The sequence below is a fragment of the Vulpes vulpes genome, chromosome 11 (assembly GCF_048418805.1).
Source record: "Vulpes vulpes isolate BD-2025 chromosome 11, VulVul3, whole genome shotgun sequence".
Taxonomy (NCBI): domain Eukaryota; kingdom Metazoa; phylum Chordata; class Mammalia; order Carnivora; family Canidae; genus Vulpes; species Vulpes vulpes.
In genome coordinates this window covers 60692501-60716447 of record NC_132790.1, presented here as the reverse complement: position 1 = coordinate 60716447, position 23947 = coordinate 60692501, and the positions used below count along the sequence as shown (strand labels likewise).

General features: G+C 39.9%; 1 protein-coding gene across 3 annotated transcripts in view; it reads right to left on the bottom strand.

Annotated features, from left to right (window-relative positions):
• Nucleotides 1-21558: 21558 nt before the first annotated feature.
• Nucleotides 21559-23947, bottom strand: part of ZNF621 (zinc finger protein 621) — a 14451-nt gene continuing 12062 nt past the window's right edge. For all 3 annotated transcript variants that reach the window (XM_072726538.1, XM_072726537.1, XM_072726535.1), the window contains exon 5: nucleotides 21559-23339. In XM_072726538.1, the coding sequence (XP_072582639.1) occupies nucleotides 22279-23339 (1061 nt within the window). In that variant the 3' untranslated portion in view covers nucleotides 21559-22278. The remainder of the gene's footprint in view (nucleotides 23340-23947) is intronic.

The window sequence follows — 23947 nt, the reverse complement described above, 5'->3', positions numbered from 1 at the left end:
TTATTAAATGCGGAGCACAGACAGCATTTCAAGTTGGTATGGGCTTTTGCACTCAAAGCAAAATATATCATTCGAGGCACGGTAAAAGACATCCTAAGCTCATCCTCCTGCCACAGAAAGCGACAGCATTTGGTGGGGGCTGGACAGAGTCCAATCACTGAACAGCCCAACCGCAGCGCAGAACCACAGCCCAGCATGCAGGGCCAGATGCGAAGGGTAGGCCAAAATGAAAGCTATCAACAGAATAAAAGAACACACAGGCAGGAAAACAGCAGGAGGGCAGCAGAAACAGAGGCAAGCACAGGAAAATACAGCAAGACCATGAAATGTGCTGTTACTGATTTGCATGTTGGATTGGGCTGATACGAACCATTTTTGGAATAGGAAATTAAAATGGGAAAAAAACTGGTTTTAATGAGCAGGAAAAGACCGTATGCAGGCAGAGTCATGATAACCTAAGGGAAGAGACCAATCTCTTCCAGTCAAATTAAACTCCAACAAAAAGAGGGGGTAGGTATGTAAATAAGACTGTTTTAAACACAGGGGGGAGAAAAGGTGTTTGGGGTTGAGAGATATTTTATGTCCTAAGGCAAGCTAGTTGAATCTTTAACCATAACAAACACATTTAAGGGGAATAAATGCTTCTTAAGGTATATCGTTTGGCAGCTGGAAATCTAAAAATAAAAGGCAAAAGGAGAACAGGGTATCTTGCCGTCCAAAGTCACTGATGTTGTCACTCATTTATTCCATATACATTTAGCAGGCTCCCAACCCCCAGTGTTCCTGACCACAGGATTGTGTCATCCTTCTCCTCCTCCTTTTTTTTTTTTTTCCTTCTCCTCCTTCTTTCTCTGTGACCCACTAAGGGTTCATAAACGCTTTCCTCCCACTCCACACCCCTCTGCCATCGGTGAGCTGCCAACCCCCTGTGTTCCAGATCCAGCCTGGACAAGAACCCCCAACAGCCCCATCAGACAGAGAATCAGAAGTATGTCAGAGCAGTTATGCCAATTTCTTTTAGATGTGATCATGTAGGGTCTTTAGAAACAATGTGCCTTTAGAGTTACCAACTGAAATAGCTATGAATGGAATGATGGGATATCTGGAATTTGATTCAAAAGAATATTGGGGAATAGCACACAGCAATTTAAAAAACCAATTACGACTACATGGATGAATCTCTCAGACAACATTGAGTGAAGAAATCAGACCCCAAAAGAATACATGCTCTATGATGCCATTTGTATAAAGATCAAAGATAAGACCAGCCCTTCGAGATACAGGTTGGAATAACGGATACCTTGCAGAGAAAACTTATGATAAACATCAGGATAGTGGATGCCTCTGTGTATTCACTAGAAGGGGACAGGAGGAAACATTCTGGGATGACTGAAATGTTCTATGTCTTGGTTTAGTGATGGTACATGAGTGTGTACAACTGTCAAAACTCAGCAAATGCTTCAGATATGTGCATTTCATTGCATAATAATTGTATTTCAACAGAAACTAGGTTTCACCTCTTACCATCATGGTTATTGTTTTAGCTTGAGGAACATTTACTCTGGTCATCAGTTTTCTTTATGCCTAATGCTATGGAGACTCTCCTTGTACATAAATCTTCGTGCAAGCCCATAGGCATTAATTCTCCTTGCCAGTGAAGAAATGAATGAAAATAACTGTCTTGTTATTTAACTACAAGATTAATTCCAACCTGGAGCCATAGACACTTACAAAAGCCCAGCAGGACTTTGTCACTGAAAAATCACCCAATTTGGGATCTTCTTTCTGAATCACCATTTTTTTCATATGATGTATGTCAAGGAGCCATACCACACAGGACCAATGAATATAAAATAAATGTTCTCATCTGAGAAGAGTATGCAGTGAACCAGAGAAATCCCAGGCCTGGGTGAAGCCAGGTACCTCTGTGCCCGGCATTGAAGGGATACCAGTGTGTGTGTGTGGCCAGCATAACTCCCTTACAAGTCTAAAGATTCTTAAGAAGAAATGAAGCTTCTCCATAGGAAAGAACCTCAGCCTTGGAAACGCAGTACATTTTTAAATAACCATTCAGAAATCAATTGAAAGATAAAGGGTCTTCCCAGTCCTAATAATAATGGTGGATCATTTAGAGGGTCATCCTCGTTAAGCTGTACCTGGTTCTGAGCAGCAGGAAAATCACCACCTGAGGACTTAGAGGTTCCAGTCTCAGCTGGAATTGATTCTTTCTTCCCCTGGTGTTGTTTATAGTCTGTTTAAAAATATCTGGCACCTTTCACCAATTGGTTTGTTTGTCAGTCTACTGGATAAATAGTTTGAAGTTTGCTTCAGAAATGGCATTCTGCAGCCACTTCACCTGCCAAGGAAAATTTAATAGAATTACAAACCTCGATTAAAGTTCTGTATTATGCTCCACAGACTATACAGACAGGTATATATCATCTATCTTTAAAAATCAGGGTGATGATTCAGGCAAGAATAGGTGAAAGTTTGATAAGGAGCAGGATATTTGCATAAAACCAAAAGACCTCCCAGAAAAATACTTATTAATCACAAAGGGAAAAATAAATAGTACTTTAACAGTGGAAAGATCCAATGGACATTACCTTAACAAATGACTGATGTTTGTGTCATCAATAATGAAATCAAACCATGATAAGGTGCACTGAGAAGGACACATATCATGTCTGGGGATATTCCAGCCAAAATGCATAATCAGAAATAAAAAATATCTGTAAATAACTCATCAAATAACTGGCAAAATTCGAATCCAAACAATAAATTTAAGAATAGTATAGGCTCAATATTCAATTTCTTGAATTTGACAGCTATGTTGATACATAAGAACGTGTTCTTGCTCTTAGATATACCCATGGAATTATTGAGGGGTGAAGGGATGTGATGTCTGCAACTTACTCCCAAATGGTTCAAGGCAAAAAAAAATACTGTGGATGTATATATGTCTATCTATCTATCCAGAGAGAGAGAGAGAGAGAGAGAGAATGTAAATCAAATATGGAACTGTTAAAATTTGGTGAATCTGTATGGATCTCTTTTCAAATGGGGTAAATATGAGGATAAAGATCTGAGTGAGAATCAATCCCCTCTCTGGATAGTGGCATAGCAAAAAAGTCAGAAGACCTCTCAGTTGCTCCTGACAGCAACAAATTATTTTTTTGGTCTATGTGTGTCCAGCTGGATGAACTGAAATGACTCAAATCATCTTTGCTCTTTTCCCTTTATTTCTATAGTTAATGTTGTGCTTACTAACATGACTGATACCACTTTTTCTTAGAAATGTCATTTTCTTAAAATCTGGGTGCAGGTAACGTAACGTTGTAAATAATGCCTAAGATTGCCCCCATTCCCATCAATAAAAGAAGAATAAACTCAAGGCGCCTGGGTGGCTCAATCAGTTAAGCACCAGACTCTTGGTTTCAGCTCAGGTCGTGATCCCAGGGTCATGAGATCGACCCCCAAGTCAGGCTCCACACTGGGCATGAAGCCTGCTTAACATGATTCTCTCTCTTCCTCTGCTCCTCCCCCAACTCACACTCACGAGCTTCGTTCTCTCTCTCTCTCAAATAAATAATAAATCTTAAAAAAAAAAAAAAAAGAATAAACTCGCTGGTTCTTACACTGTTCATTTTCCCTTTGTTAATGACATCTATCTACCATTTCCTTAAGGTTTTAAGATAATTTGCTTCATGTTCTGAAAGTAATCCTGTAATTATGGGAATAGTTCATCCAATTTTAAACAAACTAGGCTCTGTGGATATCATTTATCTGTATTCTAATATGTAGTGACGCCTGTTTTATAATTTATAGCTCATGAATCTCTATATATTTACTGCTTAGCCTTCTGGTGACATTAAGCTACAGCTTGAATTATGATGAAGGTGATAACTATTTATACAATGATGCTTTCATAATTTATTTATTCAAAAAGCACTTATTGAAAGCTTTCAACACATCAGGCATTCTGTCCATTATTTGGAATGAGAGAGCTGTATGAATTAGGTATGTCAGATAATCATAGATTGTTTACTCTATTCTTATAATAACAACAACAGTAACAACTACAACGAAAATCATAATGGCTACAAGTTCAAACAAGAACTAACAGTCGACAACCTCTTGATCATCGTCTTTCAGCACCAAGATCACAGAAATCTACTTACCATTCAGTTTGGGTTTCCACATGAAGAGAAAGTTGGAAAGCCAGATAAAAGTCCAACAGCCCCACACCCATGAACTAGACTAAATATATCAAATCCTTACTTTGCATAATCCATGTTCAAGATAACACAAGACGTTTAATTCCCAACTCTTGGTTTCTAAATACCATTCCCCACATCAGGGCTACTTGGAAAAATAACTGATTCTGGGCTGGGGCTGGGAAGTACCCAATAAGCATGGATATCATGTGGGGCCAGAAAGCACAAAAATGCTCAAAGTCTAATAGGGACATGGTCAGAGGACATAGGAGCCAGATCGAAAGGACTCCCAGTTGCCAAATGTGGGACAATTTAAGAATAATAAGAAAAATGACTGAAATTTATTGTAACACACTGAATAAGATTTTTTTAAAGATATGAGTCCACAGTGATGATCAAAGTGGAAGCAGACAAAAAAATATTTACAGAAGAATGCCAACTTATAAATGCGAAAGAAATTATAGAATTGGAAAAAGCACTCTCTTGCAATCCCCAGTGATCAGTTCAGACAAAAATCATTAGCGGATGCTAAAACCATGAAACAAAAGGTTGTTGGGGAACAAGATATTAGCATGATGCTAAAGTATCATGTCATAAATGACATAGTAACTTCAAAGAGAAAAATGTGCCTTTACAATAAAAAAGACCTAGTACCATCACCTTAACCAAGTGGTCAAATTCAGCATCATCTTGGTGTTAAGTGCCTCCTAAAATGCAGTATGAAGATACAACATCACCATAAAGTGCTTTGTTTTTTTGGGTTTATGTTTTTAAAGTAAACTCTACACCATAGATGGGGCTCAAGAGTCACATGCTCTACCCACTAAGCCAGCCAGGCACCCACCATGAAGTGTTTTTGCCGCAGATGTTAGCAGAACCTAATTAAACCTCTAGACAAACTTCCAGGATATAGGAAATACAGAGAAGGAAGGAAAAAGTTAATATCCTGAAGAAGTTACCATACAAATCAACACTGCAGGACTTTTCTTTTGGAGGGGGGTGATTAACTACCCTTTTATTAGAACAAAGCAGTATCATTTCAAAATATATTTAAATAAAATCATCACACTGTATGCCTTAAACGTATACAGTGATATAGGTCAATTATTTCTCAAAATTGGAAAAATATTTAAGTTAAAAAAAATTTAAAAAACAAAAACAAACCAGGCAGCCCAGGTGGCTCAACAGTTTAACGCCACCTTTGGCCCAGGGCCTAATCCTGGATACTCAGGATCCAGTCCCACGTCGGGTTCCCTGTGTGGAGCCTACTTCTCCCTCTGCCTGTGTCTCTGCCTCTCTCTCGGTCTCTCATGAATAAATAAATAAAATCTTAAAAAAAAAAAAAACACTAACCCAGCAACCCCAGGACCCAAGAATAAATTAAGGCACAGCGCAGGTAAGGGATGATTTCCCCAAGCCCATGTAGTGAGTCCAGGGCCCATGAGCTCCAAATTTCCCAAGCAAACTGCAAGGCAGCTGGAGAATTAAGGGTCCTGAAGGGGCTTTTCCCTGGGGATGAGGGAAATGGAGTGTGGCATAGGTCCTAGGAGTGCCCCCTGCAGACACAGATAGGTCACACTGTTTTAAGATGTTAACTGCAAAATCTAAAACAAAATCGAAGAAAATAATTCTAAAAAATATAGTTTAAAAAGACAAAGAAGTGTAAACAGTATACTAAAAAATTTATATGACATAAAAGAAATCATAAGGGAGGAACACAGGACCAAAAAAGACATAAGACATATGGGAAACCAATAGCAAATTTGCAGATGTAAATCCTACCCATAAAATAACAACACCAAATGTAATAAGCATTCTAATCATAAGGCAGAGTTAGCAGAATGGATTTTTTAAATGACCAAACCACATGCTGTTTTAAGAGGCACAATTTAGATTCAACAACACAAATGGACAGCAAATAAAATGATTGTAAGAAGATAGGCCGTGCAAACAGCCACCATACAGAGTTGAATCTCAGAATAGGCTTCAAGATCAAAAAAATGTTACTTGTGACAAAAAGATATTTTATAATAATAAAAAGCTCAATTAAGCAGAGAAATAACAGTTATACATATATATGCACCTAACAACAGAGTACCAAAATTAAAACTGACAAAACTGAGAGACAATTCAACCATAATCATTGGAAACTTCAATACTCCAGTCTCAATAATTGATAGAAAACCAGACAGAAAATGAGCAAGTTCATAGAAGAACTGAACAACACCATGATTCAACTTGACCTAAAGGCACCTATCCAATAGTCCACTTAACAAGAACATAATACACATTCTTTTAAACCACACGTGGAACATTCTTCATGATAGACCATATACTAGGCCATAAAACAAATTTAAATGAATTTAGATAATTTAAATCATGCAGAGTTTACTCTCCAACCATAATGGAGTTCAATTAGAAATCAACAACAGGGGTTCCTGGATGGCTTAGTGGTTGAGTGTGTCTGCCTTTGGCTCAGGTTGTGATCCCAGGGTCCTGGGATCGAATCTTGCATTGGGCTCCCTGTGAGGAGCCTGCTTCTCCCTCTGTCTAGGTCTCTGCCTCTCTCTCTGTGTCTCTTATGAGTAAATAAATAAAATCTAAAAAAAGAAGAAGAAAAATGAACAACAAAAGGGAATTTTGGAAATGGCAAAAATATTTTGGAATTAATGAACACATTCTCTAAGCCATTGGTGAAAGAAGAAATCACAGGTGAAATTAGGAAGTATTTTCGACTGAATGAAAATAAAAATACAACATATTAAAATGTATGGGATGCAGCTAAAGTGGTGCTTAGAAAGAGTTTTAAATGCTTTTATTAGAAAAGAAAGAAAGAAAGAAAATGCTCGTATTAGAGATCTCAAATCAGTGATCTAACCTTTCATTTTAAAAATCTAGAAAAACGGGGCACCTGGGTGGCTCAGCAGTTGAGCATCTACCTTTGGCTCAGGTCTTGATCCTGGGATCCTGGGATCAAGCCCCACACCGGAATCCCCACAGAAAGCCTGCTTCTCCCTCTGGCTGTGTGTCTGTCTCTCTCTCTGTGTCTTTCATGAATAAATCAATAAAATCTTCTTTAAAAAAGTAAATAAATAAAAATCTAGAAAAAGGGACACCTGGGTGGCTCAGTCAGTGGGACATCGGACTATTGATTTTGGCTCGAATTGTGATCTCAGGGCCATGATCTCAGTTGTCCTGAGATGGAGCTCTGCATTGGGCTCTGTGCTTAGCGGGGAGTCTGCTTCCCTCCTTCTCCCTCTCCTCCCACCTGTCACTCTGCTCCTCCCCTCTGCTCAAGCACCTGCACTCATTCTCTCTCTCTCAAATAAGTAAATAAATCAAATAAATAAATAAATAAATAAATAAATAAATAAATCTAGAATAAATAAATAAAATAAAAATCTAGAAAAATGCACTGAAGGTAAGCATAAGGAAGAAAGTAATAAATATTAGAGTAGAAATTAATTAAATAGAAAATAAAAATAAAGAAAATTAAAGAATCAGCATTGATTCTTTGAAAAGATCAATGACATCAGCAAATCCTTACCTGCACTAAGAAAGTGAAATGATACAGATCACAAAAATTAGTAATGAAAGAGGAGACATTACCACTGATCCCTCAGAAATTAAAGGGAATACTACAAACAACTTGATGCTTACAAATTAGATAACTTGGGAGAAATTTGTCCAAATTCCTAAGAAATCACAAAATACAAAAATTGATTCAAGAAAGAACATCTGAATAGATCTGTAATATGAATAAATAATTCAATTAGCCACTCAAAATATTTCCGCGCACACAAAAAATCCCAGATGGCTTTCACTGGTAAAATTCACACCAATATTCTACAAATTCAGAAAATAAAGAATAAAGGAACACTTCCTAATTCATTCTATTGAGGTTAGAATCATTCTATACCAAAATCAGACAAAGAGATCACAAGAAAAGAAAACTATAAACCAGTATCCTTCATGAATATAGATGTAAAAATTCTCAACAAAGTATTAGCAGGCTGAATCTAACAACATATATAAGATTATATACCATGACCAAGTGGGATTTATCCCATAAATGCAGGGTCTGTTTAGCACCCAAAAATCAATATTAATAACACAATGTCATATGTTTTTATATTACATGTTATAATTAACATCATATTAATAAAGCAAAGGACAAAAAAATACAGCATCTCATTAGACACAAAAAATTTGACAAAATCAAACACCTATTCTTTTTTTAAAAAACATTTTTTTTTAATTAAGGAAGGCACATAATGAGATGAGCACTGGGTGTTATACTATATGCTGATAAATTGAATTTAAAAAGAAATTTTAAAATAAACAAATAAGAATAAATTTTTTTATTTATTTATGTGAGAGAGAGAGAATGAGTGAGAGCACAAACAGGGGGAGCAGCAGAGGGAAAAGGCTACCTACTGAGCAGGGAGCCCAACCCAAGACCCCGAGATCATGACCTGAGCTGAAGGCAGATGCTTAACCAAATGAACCACCCAGGTGCACCCCCCACCTTTTAAAGGATTTTATTCAAACACCTATTCTTCACAAAAACTCTTAACAAACTAGGAAGGGAAGGGAACTTCCCCAACATGATAAAGAGCATCTACAGAAAACCTACAGTGATTTTACTCAAATTAACTAAAAATAGACCATTGACTTAAATGTAAGAGCTAAAGAGTAAAACTTATAGAAGAAAACATAGGAATAAATTTTCCAAGTTAGGGAAAAAAATAGGTTAGGAAAAGATTTCGTGGATATGACACCGAAATCATAATCATATAAGAAAAAATGATAAATTAAACCTCACCAAAATTTAAAACGTTTGCACTTCAAAATATACCCTTAAGAAAGTTAAAGAACAAGCAACAAACAGGGAGAAAAGATTTGTAAAACATGTATTCAATAAAAGACTTGTATCCAGAATACACAAAGAACTCCTACAATTCACTAAGACAAACGACCTAATCAATAAATTGGCAAAAGATATGAACAGACAGTTCACCAAAGTAGATATACAAATGACTAATGAGCACATGAAAAGATGTTTAACATCAGTCACTAAAGAAATACAAATTAAACTTACATGAAATACCATTTCACACCTGCTAGAATGGTTAGAATGAAAAAGACGAGTAACAAATATTGTCAAGGGTGTGGCAAAACAGGAGCCTTCAGACATTAATGGTAGAAATCCAAGTGGGTACAGCCGCTCTGGAAAAGAGCTTGGCAGATTCTCAAAACTTTAAGCCTAAAACTACCATCAGAGCTAGCAATTCTACTCCTAAGGATTTATCCAAGAGAAATGAAAACATACATATATCCATACAAAGACTTATTCCTGAATGTTCACAGCAGTTTTATTCATAATAGCTAAAAACTGGAAAGAATCCAAATGTCCATCAACTAGTGAATGGACAAAATTCTATATATCCATACAATGCAACATTAATTCAACAATAAAAATGAACTACTGACACCATGCTGCATCATGGATAAATGTTATGCTTAATGAAAGAAGTGAGATATAAGAGGCCACATACTATATTTTGCTTACAGGAAATGTTCATGAAAAGCAACTTTATAGAAACAAAGTGGATTAGTAGTTGCTTGGGCATAAGGGATCTTATTGGGAGGAGGGAAATATTGTTAAACTGATTTAAGGTCATGTTTTCACGCCTCAGTAGAGTTTCGAAAATCATTGAATTGTAGGGTTGAAGTGGGTAAATTATATATATGTGAAATAGACCTCAATAAAGCAGTTTTTTAAAAATCAGTCTTTGTTGAATCACTATATTGTATACCTGAAAGTAATATAACACTGTATGTTAAATATATTGGGATTTTTAAGTAAAATAAAAATTAAAAGTAGATACAGCTGAAGAAGTCCAGAGTGAAACATGATGTCGACAATTTACTTTCAGATTATTTAGGAAAATATATACATATGTATGAAGACAGACAATACAAATGTGAAAAAAAATGTTAAGAGTTGTTGACTATATGGCAGCCATTCAAGTATATAGGCTTTTTAAAAAATCTCTACTTAGTAAGAAAGTTGCACTAGTAAAATGACTTTATACTTTGTGTTTCCTCCATCGCTTGCTTATTACCCCAGCCACACTAAATTTCCTTCAGTATTTCAAATGAATTTGAATTTTTTTTTAAAGAATTTTATTTTAATTTATTTATGATAGTCACAGAGAAGAGAGAGAGAGGCAGAGACACAGGCAGAGGGAGGAGAAGCAGGCTCCATGCACCGGGAGCCCGACGTGGGACTCAATCCCGGGTCTCCAGGATCACACCCTGGGCCAAAGGCAGGCGCCAAACCGCTGCGCCACCCAGGGATCCCGAATTTGAATTTTTTAAGTTTTATTTATTAAGTAATTTTTACATCCAACGTGGGGCTCGAGTTCATGACCCTGAGATCAAGTCACCTGCTCTTGCCAGCCAGGTACCCATCAAATGAATTTTAATTTCATGCACCTTCCTATCTCAGGCCCTCCCCTTCCTTGGCTTCTCTCACAATCTTCCATACCTTTCCTTCAAATGCTTACCAAATTTATAATAATTTTTTCAATTATTTATCCCCACAAAGGATTCTAACAGTCAGGAGGGTGAGGATTTGTCCACCATCATGTCTTCTGTCCTAGTGCAGGGCTTGGTACATGATAGGTACCCAATAAATATTTTTAAGAGAATGAATGAATTTAAATCTACCAATGTGTCATCCACTGTCCTGAATCTCACTAGTGTTAGAGAAGCACCGCTGCATCTTAAAACAAGTCCGTCTCTAAGGAACAGTTATCATTTTACATCCAGTGCTGTTGATATTCCCTGGAGGTCTCTGCCAACCTGCTTCTCACTATCTCCATAATGGACCTCCATTTGGGAGTTGGTAGAAAATCAAACAGATCAAGCATGCAGTCATTTGGGGGGGAATATGTTGTAAAGAACATGGTAAATCAGTCAAGGACAAGGCAGAAAACATTACTCAAAAGCTCCTCCGATGACATAGCAGAGCTTACTGCAGCATCTGGTGTATCGTGGATGTGGCAGACTGATTAAGAAAGTGGCTTGTGATTTGTTTTCTTGGTTTTGCTGCTGTCAATCATAAAAGAGTGAACATTTTTTTTTTCCTCTCCCAGGAGGGTAGCTAGATATCTAGGATACTAAAATCCGAATTTTTCTCTCCCTGTGGGGGCAGTTAATAAGCACTTGTTTCTTAAAAAAATAAAAGGGGAGGGAAAATAAGACAGCAAATTAGAGTCTACTGTCACATAAAACAATACCTTTGTTTAGAAGCAGGCATTTGCTATTAAAAGTTTATTGAGAGAATTAACTAGGCTGGAGAGAGGATGCAATGCAGGCTTTGTGGTTTTCTGGCCTAACAAGGGGGATCTAGAATGAAGACTGCTGTTTCCTAGGAACAGGAAGAGAAGTGGGAGGGGCAGGGACATGAGGCATGCATATTCAGTGGGTCTGAGGTAGAGGAACCCCAGATCACTTATCCACTAGTACTTGGGAGAACTGAGCTATAATCCTTGCAGTGTGGCAATCTCTGAGGACAGCACCTAGTAATCTGTGTTTAAGAAGTCCTCCAGACTCAAAAATCAAATAATTCAACTTAAAAAATGGGCAGAAGACCTGAACAGACATTTCTCCAAAGTAGACATCCAGATGGCCAACAGACACATGGAAAGATGCTCAACATCACTCATTAGCTGGGGAATGCAAAACAAAGCTACAATAAGATACCACCTCACTTCCATCAGAATGGCTAAAATCAAACCACAAGAAACAGCAAGCATTAGCAAAGATGTGGAGAAAAAGGAACCCGTGTGCACTATTGGTGGGAATGCACACTGGTGTGGCCACTGTGGAAAGCAGTATGGAGATCCTCAAAAGTTAAAAATAGAACTACCCTACAATCCAGTAATAGCACTGCTAGGTATTTATACAAAGAATACAAAAATACTAATTCAAAGAGGTACATGCACCCCAATGTTTATAGCAGCAGCATCAACAATAGCCAAACTATGGAAAGAGCCCAAATGTTGTTCATTGATTGGTGAAATAGATAAAGATGTGTACACACACACACACACACTGTATTATTCAGTCATTAAAAAAATGAAATCTTGCCATTTGCAAAGACATGGATGGAGCTAGAGTATAATGCTGAGTGAAATAAGTCAGCCAGAGAAAGACAAATAGCATATGATTTCACTCATATGTGGAGTTTAAGAAACAAAACTAAGGAGCATAGGGGGAAAAAGAGAGAGAGAGAGAGAGAGAGGCAAACCAAGAAACAGACTCTTAACTATAGAGAACACACTGGTGGTTACCAGAGTGGAGGTGGGGAAATGGGTGAAATTGGTGATGGGGATTAAGAAGGGCACTTGTGATGAGGACCATGTGATTAAAATAAAAACTTAAAAAAAAAAAAAGTCCTCCAGATAATTCTTAAGCACATTCGAGTTTGAGAAGTGCTGATCTATATAGTATGATTCCATTGGGGGTTTTAGAAATTGTATGTGTGTGCATTTTTGAACTGGTTGGTGTCTAAGACAAGTGTATAATTGTTTTCTCAGCCCTTCACTATTCTGTGAATGTTGGACCCTCCATTCCTTGGATTCTAAATTTTTTTTTTTTTTTTTAGATTCTATTTATTTATTTGAGAGAGAATGTGTGCGCATGTGAGCCAGGGAGAGGCAGAGGGAGAGGGAGAGAGAGAATCTGAAGTAGACTCTGGTGCTGAGCACAGAGCCTGACACAGGGCTCAGTCCCACCCCCATGAGATCATGACCTGAGCTGAAACCAAGAGTCAGACACTTAATCAACTCAGCCACCCAGATGCCCCTAAATATTTTTTTTTGGCTCACTCCCTCATTTTGCCAAACCACAGTCCACTAGTAATATCACTCAAGTATAATGTTAAGAGAAAAAAGGCAAGTTATTGAATAAGAGAGAGGCTAATAAGCCACAGAGACTAACAGATAAGCACGTGCATGGCTGTACACACAAAACTGTCTCTAGTGTCCCTGGGACACTGACACCTACCTCAGCTTTTTTAAATGTGCAGAGGATTGCCATTTATTATTCATGGGTTAACTCTGGAGAAATAATGGAAGAGGCAAATAGGAAAGAGAAGAACAAAAGGAACCGTACTTTGTTGAAAATATTCCATTTATCTTCAAAAAGTACACAGAAATAAGCTAAAAAGATCATGACTGTAACAATTATGTATGTACTAGGCGTTCATCAAAGTATTTAAGAGATTCAAAAAAAAAGATTCAAAATGGGACTATCCTATATGTTCAATAACAACTGGTTATGTAAAAAAATGTAAATCCATGTAATGTAATATTATGTTGCTAATACACATAATATTAATTGTTGACTAGGATTCTGCTAACTGAAAAAAAGGAATCTGTGATAGACTATGCATATTATAATTTGTGTATGCATGCATGTGTGTGCATGCTTGTGTGATTGGGTGCATGTTTAATACTGAAGTATTAAAAGAGGTGAAATTCAGGACAAAGTGCTTCTCTAGTAAGATTTTTGCTCCAGTATCTATTTCTTCTATAATTAGAAAATCAATATTTTTCGTTTTAAGAGCTGCTTTATATATATAAGGCATCTGGCTGGCTCAGTCAGTGTTAGAGCATGTGATTCTTGATCTCGGGGACATGAGTTCAAGCCCCTGTTGGGTGCAGAGCTTACTTTTTTAAAAAGTGTAAAAAAAAAAAAAGGTGCTTTATATGTCAGGAAGTTAAAAGTGGACAATTCATACAAATGATGGAGACACCTCAATCCTTATAAGACAAGTAGGCATCTGGTGGGGTGCCTAGGTGGATCTGTCACTTAAGCATCTGCCTTTGGCTCAGGTCATGAGATCCCAGGGTCCTGGGATCGATTCCCACACTGGGCTCCCCACTTGGTGGGGAGCCTGCTTCTCCCTCTTCCTCTGCTCACCCTGCTTGTGCTCTCTCGCTCTGTCAAATAAGTAAATATAAAATATTTTAAAAAACAAAACAACAACCAACTAGGTATCCGTTGATGGAAAATGAGAGACCTGAGAAATATGGGAATATTGCCCAATTCCAGAACATAGCACCTATAAGGAGAACCTCTCTTTTCAGGAACAGGCACAATGTGGCTTTAGATTTCTGCTGCCTGTACAGCTAAGATTCATTATTTCCACTTTGACAGTCTGAACGAACATTGCCCCTGCAATTAATTAACCAATCTGCTAGTAGTTGTTGACAACAAATTAGAACTGAACTGCTAAGATGGCCTACAAAACAAGGGGAAGAAGAAAACCTCGGCCCTGTAAGTGATCACTTGACACACTGAAAATCACTACACTTGTGACTGTTTTCCTTTGAAAGTTGGCATCAAAATATTTCACTCCTGTCCCCAACCACTGTGACCAGGAGAGAGGTCCTTCACCATCTCTGGAGCTTCTTTTTATACAAACCTAGGATAGGAAGCCTCACATGCAATGTATTGTGCTTAAATATTAAGTGGTAAACCCGGAAAGAATTTTTATCATTATTAAAATCCAAGGTGTCAAAAAAAAAATCCAATGTGTCCTTGTAGAGGTAGTAAAAAAGGAGTAGATGGAAACTTTTGAACCAATTAAAATTTCCTGTAACATCAAACTCAACTGCAATTAGCAAGTAGATCAGCAGAAACAAAGTTATAACATTGATTACGGATTCATTAAAGAGAAAAATATGAGCCAGTCTTATAATTGGGCTTCATGTAATAAAACAAAATGTTTTCTGTAAGCAACACATTCAATCATCTGGCTTTTAAAACTGTATGATTTTTAAAAATATATTATTTATTTGACAGCACAAGCAGGGTGAGCAGCAAGCAGAAGGAGAGGCAGAAGCAGCCTCTCTGCCAAACAGGGAGCCCCATGTGAAGCTCGATCCCAGGAACCCATGATCATGACCTTTGTTGAAGCCAGATGCCCAACCAAGTGAGCCACCCAGGCACCCTAAAATTAGATTATTTTTAAATATTTATTTTTTTGAGAGAGAGAGCATGGGCAAGCACAAGTAGGGGGAGGAACAAAGGGAACGAATCTTTAAGCAGACTCCCTACTGACTGTGGAGCCCGTCATGGAGCTCATTTTCACAACCCTTGAGATCAAGACCTGAGCCAAAATCAAGTCAGACAATCAATTGAGCCACACAGGTGTCCCTAAAATTATATGATTTTTAGATTAAAGCAAGTTACATAACTTCTGGACAGCCATGAAGTAAGATACGAGTACTGATCTACTTGCAGGGAGATTAAGAGACCACATTTCATACTTTGGGAATCATTAATTCAAGATATTTTAGGATCAGAATATCTGACTCATTTTCAGACAAGGAAGAGGTGGCAACAGTGAAGGGTTTTGGACAATTGGTGAACAGAGTGTGGGATTGGGTTCCTGGCACTTGGGACAAAATGAGAAAAATAGTAAGAGGGAAATGAAGAAGGAACTTTATATTTTCTCAGCCTATGCCACTGATGCTTATAGATCTCATTTCTCTAGAATTTTATATATTGTATGTGTATAATTTTGTATAAAATATATATTACTAAATAGTATACTTTTGATTATAATTTTTAATTTATGCAAATCATACCACAGTATACCTATTTTCATAACTTGTATTTTGGAAGGTTTTGCTTTGTTTTGTTCTGTTGTCAATGATCATTATATTTAATATCTGGTAAAACAAAATCTTCCCTCGTACTCTTCAAAACTGTCTTAGTTATCCTTTGTTCTTTGCTCTCCTATATAAACTGTAGCATATTTCTCAGGTCCCATATAATCTCCTTTACCATTTTCATTGGAATTGCTTTTAATTTATAAATTCATTTAGCAAAAGTTGAAATCTTGATGGTACTGATACTCCCACCCATGAGTAGAGAATATCCTTCAGTCATTTGATCATCTTCTGTGCCGCTAGTAGATATCCACTATTTTAGGCTGCCCAAAATATTCTGAAAATCCTTTCCCCATTTTAGGACTTCTCCATCATATAAATCTCACTTTCCCAGGTAGAATCCAAAAAGTATTTCCCAGAAGCCCTTGTTACATATATGTACACATATAACCAACTTAAGTGGCAGGTACACCCTTACAGAAGGTAGAAGATCATGGTGCCCTACGATCTTCTGCAGATACTTGCTTTTTTTCCAGGATATGTAGAAACCCCCTGGTGGTAGGGGACAGTCCAGTAGCAGACACCGCAGCTGCTGGGTTTCCACTAGGACCATTTGGTACTGTCACTGCTGGTTCTTTTTCTTGGCTTCTGCCTATGTGACATTCTACCCTGGTTCCCTCTAGGAATATGTAACAAATCTGTTTCCACTTCAGCTAGTTAAGGTGGATCTGCAGCCAGCAACTGAACACTGGCTGTTACAGAACTGGAGCCAGAAGTGGGTTGCTGTGTGGATGGACGGTAGAGGTGGAAGTGCGTTAGTGGAAGTAAGTGAGAGCAGGGTGATGGAGAACCAGATATTGCAAGCTGGAAAGTAGATGGGCAAGACAGGGTGGCCACAGCAAATCTGGGTCCGACTTGGCTCCACATGTCTTCTCCACGTGTCACCCAGGCTCTCAGGAGCCCACTGCTCTCTGGGCAGAGCACAAAAATCATCAGCTGAGCCCAAGGACTGAGAACGATGACCAAATTAGAGAGAAGCTACAGAATAGTGGTCTAGGGGAATGGGGAAGTGGCGTGGACCCCTGGAATGTAGTGTAACTGTCAGGAAGCATTAAAGGAAGGCCTACTTGCAGTTACTGGTCATGACCTTAAGGCGAAACAACTGAGCACAGTAGTGTTTTTTTCCTGGTCACTTTCGGTAGCGCAGGTGCAGGCACAGAGAAGTCAAGGAACAAGTTTAGGTAGAGGTGGGATTCTCCCAAATAAACATGACAATGCAAGACAACAAGGGAGTTAAGGGAGACTGTTAGAATAGTTGAGCATGGGAATCCATGCTGGATGAAGGAGAAAGGACAGACACAAAGGAAATGAAGGGCAGTGGAAAAGACGGAATGGTGGGAGCTGAAGTTAGTTAGCATCAAGATTCTAAAGGGAATGAAAATAAGTAAGAGGGCAGGATATTTAAAGTGCTGAGGCTGGGGCACCCTGGGTGGCTCAGTCAGTTAAGCATCTGACTCTTGATTTCATCTCAGGTCTCAGGTCATGATCTCAAGGTGTGAGATCGAGCCCCAGGTTGGTCTCCACTTTCTCCCTCTCCCTCTGCCTCTCCCCAGCTTATTCTCTCTCTCTCTCTCTCTCTCTTTCTCTCTCTTTCTCTCAAATAAGCCTTAAATAAATAAAGTGCTGAGGCCACAGAGGTGAGATGTTGTGTTTGGTAGCAATAAGGTCTAGGATCCAACCAGAGGAGTGGCTGAGGTAAAATGGAGGACCACAAAGGAAACGAGAGGGTGAGACATTGGAGGGATCAGCTGTTGAAATCACCTAGAATTAGGACAAGAATAATGTTGAAGAGGGGCACCTGGGTGGCTCAGTGGTTGAATGTCTGCTTTCGGCTCAGGTCATGATCCCGGGGTTCTGGGATAAAGTCCTGCATCAAGCTCCCCATAGGGAACCTACTTCTCCCTCTACCTGGGTCTCTGCCTCTCTCTGTGTGTTTCTGATAAATAAACAATTAAATCCTTCAAAAACAATTTTTTAATTAAAAAAAGAATAATGCTGAAGACAGTGACAGCTGGCCAGGAGCTACAAGCTTCCAGAAATAAAGGCATGCAACCCAGAAGTCCAGCAGTAGAGCCCAATGACAGGAGATTCAAAGGAGGTTTTTAGCAAAGGGGAGGGGCGCAGAATGGTCTGGAACTGGCAAAGAGAAACAGAGGATCCAAGATACCTGGTACCAGCACTGTGTAAAAAAGGGGACTGCCCTGTCAGGGGGTGCTGGGCAGCAGCATCTTCAAGGGACAGGCAGGTTCCGATGAGAGGACAAAGGAAAAGGTAGTGTGCAGGTGGCTTTAGCATACAGGGGACTACCACGGCACTGGCCATTTCAGAGAGCAGAACAAGGAAAAGTTTCCGGGAGCTGAGGAGGTAACAGTTGAAGACAAAAGGGGGAATGCAGAGATGCTGAGGATTAAATGTGCAGGAGACGGGGGTTATCCCAGGAGGTCGGGGCTCCTTGTGGGACCTAGATAAACGTGCGGTGTATGCAAAGACTACCCCCGAGGCTCAGGACTAGAAGGCCAGGAAGACCGAGATGGGAGCATGGTAGATGGGGGTGTGGGGCTGGAGTCCCTCTTCACTCCTGCCAGGAGAGGCATGGAGGCCTCAAGTGAGGTAACTTAACTCCAAGCACTTGAGGCTCCTTAGCACGTGCTGCTGAAGGCACAGAACCCTAAGCTTGGATTCTAGAAAAATCTCCCAGCTTTTAGGATTTGCTTCCGGATTCCCCTACACCTGTTAGGTCACCTGCACTCCCCCTCTTTTTGCTAGGGAATCTGGGTGATTCCCTTGACTTTATTTTCAAGTGCTTATTCTAAGTCTCATTTCTGATTTCAACTTTTAGTTTTCAAGAGGTCTCTGAATTTTCCTCTTTAAGAGCAGCCTTTTGCTTCATAGATGCGAACCTCTTCTCTAACCTTAGCATAAATTTTCTTCTTCCCACCATAGTCTACTTCAAGTGGGCTTTCTTTATCCTCGCTCCAGCCTCTTTCCTATCCTTGGCTATTAGATTATATCTAAGAATGGAACACTAAAAGGCTGGCTAGGGGAGGGGCACCTGGGTGACTCAGTCGAGCATTGTGATGCTAGCTCACCAGTTTGGGTCCTGGGGTCAAGCACTGTGTTGGGCTCCAGCACTCTGCTGGAGTCTGCTTGGGATTCTCTCTCCCTTTGCTTCTGCCCTCCCCCAACCCCAGAAGTTCATGTTCTTAGAATAAATAAGATTTTTTTTTAAGATTTTATTTATTCATGAGAGACACAAGCAGTGGGAGAAGCAGGCTCCCTACGGGGAGCCCAATGTGGGACTCAATCCCAGGACCCCAGGATCACCACCTGAGCCAAAGGCAGACAACTCAACCACTGAGCCATTGAGGTGCCCCAAATAAGTAAGATCTTTAAAAATAAATAAGAGGCTAAAGGAGTGGGGGGAGCCAGGCTAAGAAGCATTATGTGCACAGTTGGAACATCTCTGGAGAGCCATTTCATTGAGGAATCCAAGATGTATCATTTTTCTCTTAATTCATCTCTCAAAGTTCTTCTGATTTCTAGCTGAGAAGGTACCCAAGTCTAGTTGGCAGCATTCTGGATAGAAGCAGAGGGAGAGGGACAAGGACCTGACATTCAGCATGGTACCCCTGACCTCTAAAACGCCTGTTTTATTGCTCCAGTGAACAGAGAGATAGGGGAGGTGACCGAATCTAAGTACTTGGTAAAGACTTAGTAAATTCTCCTGTTCCTACCCCCACCGGCATCCTCTATTCCCACAGAAACCCGAATTTTCAACTCCTAAGTCTCCTAAGTGGGAAATCTGCCACATAAGATGGCTGCTCAGCTTCCTCGGGGTGGCTGTTCAAAGTTACAACTCTTCATCACCTTCCAGTTTCCAAGCTATTCACATATTTTTTTTTTTATTAAAGATTTTATTTCTTTATTCATGAGAGACACAGAGAGGCAGAGACACAGGTAGAGGGAAAAGCAGGCTCCATGCAGGGAGCGTGATACAGGACTTGATCCTGGGACTTCAGGATCACACACTGGGCTGAATGAAGGCAGGTGCTAAACTGCTATCCCTCACATCATATTTTCATCATCCTTGTAAGCTGGTCTTTAATCTTTTACTGTTTTAGTGGAGTTTCAGGAGGGCATGAATGCTAACATGTCCAACCACCATTTTCACCAAAAAGTCTGTTGTATATCTTATTTTTGCCAACTATGCTTTGGATTTCTTGGTCTGTTTTCTTGTCTTTAGTTTGTAGTGAATTTGTTTTCCACCACCAAACACCATCTGCAGCCTCCCGAACTACCAAGGTTTCAAACTCATCTTCTAAGGGATGCATCCAAGCTTGTAAATACTGCTCTGAGTACTACCTTTTGCTACATCCCAGACCCTGCTGCATCCTGTTCTTACTGTTCAGTTCCTGATCATCCATTACAGCCAATTTGTGCTCTCTTTAACCCAAGAGCTCCTTGGAGGGGAATTAACTTTCTAATAAGAAAATATTTCTTCATTACTTTAGTCAACAGGCAAATAGCAAAAGGTAGCTTGTTTTCAACCCCCATAAGCCTCTGGCAGTGGAGAACTCTAGAACACCTCATAGCCACCTCAGACCTCTTTGCCCCTTTCTTTCGTATTGGCCATGTTTCAATTGCTTTTCTCTCTGCTTCTAAACCACATTGCTTTGAGAGATCTCTCCCATAAAGATCCACTGTACAGTAAGGTGTTCCCTCCCAAACCCTGTATAAATACATGCCTCCAACAGCCCATAGCCACTTTGTGCTCAGAGTTTCTTTCAATGTATGTCTAGGTATGACCATAGATACCCAAAATCAGAAGTTCTGGGGTCTGGCCAGAAAATTACTCTTTTCAGACCAGGTTATTCAGATGCATGGTGAAGTGTAAGGACCACTAATTTAAAGGTTTTTCTGTTAATTGCTGTGGAGAAATATCTAGGTAGCAAAAGCAACTTAAAAGAATAAAATGTATGGCCCAATGTTTAAGGAGTCACTTTATATCAGTGTTGATAATGCAGGACTCAGATTCTTTTTTCAGAAATCGTTTCAGAGCACCTGGGTGGCTCCTCTGTTAAGCATCTGCCTTTGGCTCAGTTCATCATTCCAGGGTCCTGGGATCAAGCTCCGTGTCAGGCTCCCTGTTCAGCAGCAAGTCTGCTTCTTTCTCTCCTTCTACCCACCTTCCCCCATTCATTCTCTCTCTCTCTCTCTCATGCTCTAATAAATAGATTTTTTTTAATTAAAAAAAGAAAAGAAATTGCTCACATAGTCCTTTGCATAGTTGTAAAAGATTCCCATCAAGGTCAAAAATAAGAGCAATCCAAAATTCTGCTTCCCAAACCTATCACAGGTTAGCCGCCATTTAGCTGTGTGGTGACACAGCTCCCTCTATTCCTAAAAAATAATTTAGAAACTTATTCAAATTTCCCCCAAGTTGGCTTTACACTGATGATATTTCTTTCATAATTCGCCATATTCTTATTTACAATCCATACTATCCAGAGAACATAAAATGTTGAAGCCAATGCTTGCAAACAGAAAACCAGAATGCCCACTGAGAAAAATGTACACAGCACAGGGAACAAAGATGAATACTTTGGTGTATATTTACTTAGGAAATCAAAGATAAAAAAAAAAAAATCTAGATATCAAGAGCAAAACTAAAGAAAAAAACACATTGTTCAAAGACATAACTGCTATCAATTGCATAAATAATTGTTATCACTGCATATAGTTGTTCACTGGTTATTTCTCATGCTCTTTTGCATACACAGCAGGAGATCCTCAATGATCCATACCAAGGACAACATGACTTCAACTGCATTGACGTCACCTTAGCCCACTGAACAATCCACAGTAATTTCTGAGTCTGCTGCTGAAAGCGGTTGCTGGTGCTCTCCTTCCGCACCCCACCCTGCCATCCCCTCCAGTTCCTGCACAGCTCTCCTGCTTACCCCAAGCCGCTTGGCTCTAACCACAAAGGCCCCGTGCAAGGATGGGCTCTCCCGCAGACACTCTAATGCAACCAAGTGTCCTGCCAGCACTTCCAACACCCACATCCTCACAGGGCAGATACAGCCATTACTGTTCAAGCCTGAAAGAGACTGGTGCAAAGGTCAGATAGTTGCACTTTCTACCCAGACGGAAATACAACAACACGGTCTTTCAATATATATAGATTATAATGGAGCTTATGCTGAAACAATTGAGGAGTGTAAGGTAAAGACAAAATATACAAATGAAACTCAAGTGAAGCTGACAGTCGGCTGGGCCTAAGAGCTGGAGGAGTGCTGAGATAAAGCTCATGAGGGGTGAGGGGAAGGGGCTAGAATAACTGGGGAAGGCTTCACAGTGGGAGGAAGGCCCTGGAAGACATGCACTATTTGGACAGGTGAAGAAGGCATTCCAGATGCGGGCAGTAGCATGAACAAAGGTCCAGAGGTAGGAATAAGTACAGCATGTGGAAAGGTCAGTGAAGGCACGGCCACGGTAGGAGCAGAGCACGGGCCCTGGATAGGAGCAGCAGAGAAGGCTGAAGAGGGGCATGGGGGACCCATCAGCGATGGCCCAAGAACCTTGACAGGCTTCTTCTCCACAGGGTGCAGTTTCTGGTGCTGAACAAAACTGCCGTACCATTTGAATGCTTTCCCACACACCTTGCACTCATAGGGCTTCTCTCCAGTGTGGACTCTCTGATGCTGGATGGAAGCTATCTTCTGAGTGAATGCCTTGCCACACTCCTTACACTGGTATGGCTTCTCCCCTGTGTGAATCCTCTGATGGACGATAAAAAGTGACCTACACCCAAAAGCTTTCCAACACTCCTTGCATTTATAGAGTTTCTCTCCAGTGTGCAATCTCTGATGCTGAAGATAAGCTGCGCTTCTACGGAAGGCCTTTCCACACTCCTTACATTCATACGGCTTCTCTCCAGTGTGGATCCTCTGATGCTGAGTCAAGGCTGTGTTGGAACTCAAACCTTTGCCGCACTCCTTACATTCATAGGGCCCTTCCCCAATGTGATTCTTCTCATGTACAATACAGTCATAGCTGGACTTAAAAGCTTTGCCACATTCCTTACACTTGAAGGGCTTTTCCCCAGTATGACTCATCTGGTGCCGAATAAGCTTTGAGTTATATCTGAAGATTTTCCCACATTCTTTACATTCATAGAACTTCATTCCACCCCGAAGTATCAGATTCGGATTCAGACTGAAAGTCTGCCATGTGGCCTTGCTTTTAAAGTCAAACTGCTGGGAAACATTTCTGAGAAGTCCTCCTCCGAGCGTTCTGTGCAACTCTGCCTCTTCAGCTGCTTCCTGCTTTACAGCAGGCTCCTCTTTCTTGATCCAGGACTCACCACCTGCCCAAAGAAACCACAAGTTTTCCGAGTTACTGACCTGGAAGGGAAACAGGATCCCGGGCTCCCGTCTTCTCTTGTAGAATGTGATTTTGAAAAACATACTCACGAAGTGGCTACAACCATCCACACAGGAGGATAAGAGAGAAAAAGAAAAACGATCATCTACAGGTGGAGGAGGAAGACACTAGAAACAGACCAGAAGAGCCTCTAACGAGGAAGGCTGGGAAGTGGACTAAGGCAGGTGAAAGGAGCACGATGACACCTTCCAGAATGGAAAGGAAAGAAGGCAGCAGGGGGAAAAAGAGAAAAAAGAATGGAAGAGATAAGAGGAATCAGCAAAAAAGGCAAAATTTTCAAAAGAGAAAGAAAGGGAGATAGAGAGAGAGACCCCAAAAAGGAAAGGAAATCCGTACTCCTGGGAAGAAGAGATGAATAGCTCTCCACTAGCAGGGGTCTAGCAGGCTGCAAACCAAACTCAAAAATACTGCATCTCAATGCCCCACCCCTGCCATAAACCAGGAAGCCATCCTAAATTCTAAATAATGGCCCAATGATTCTATTTTTAAATATTCCACATGGGGCACCTGGGTGGTATAGTCAGTTAAGTG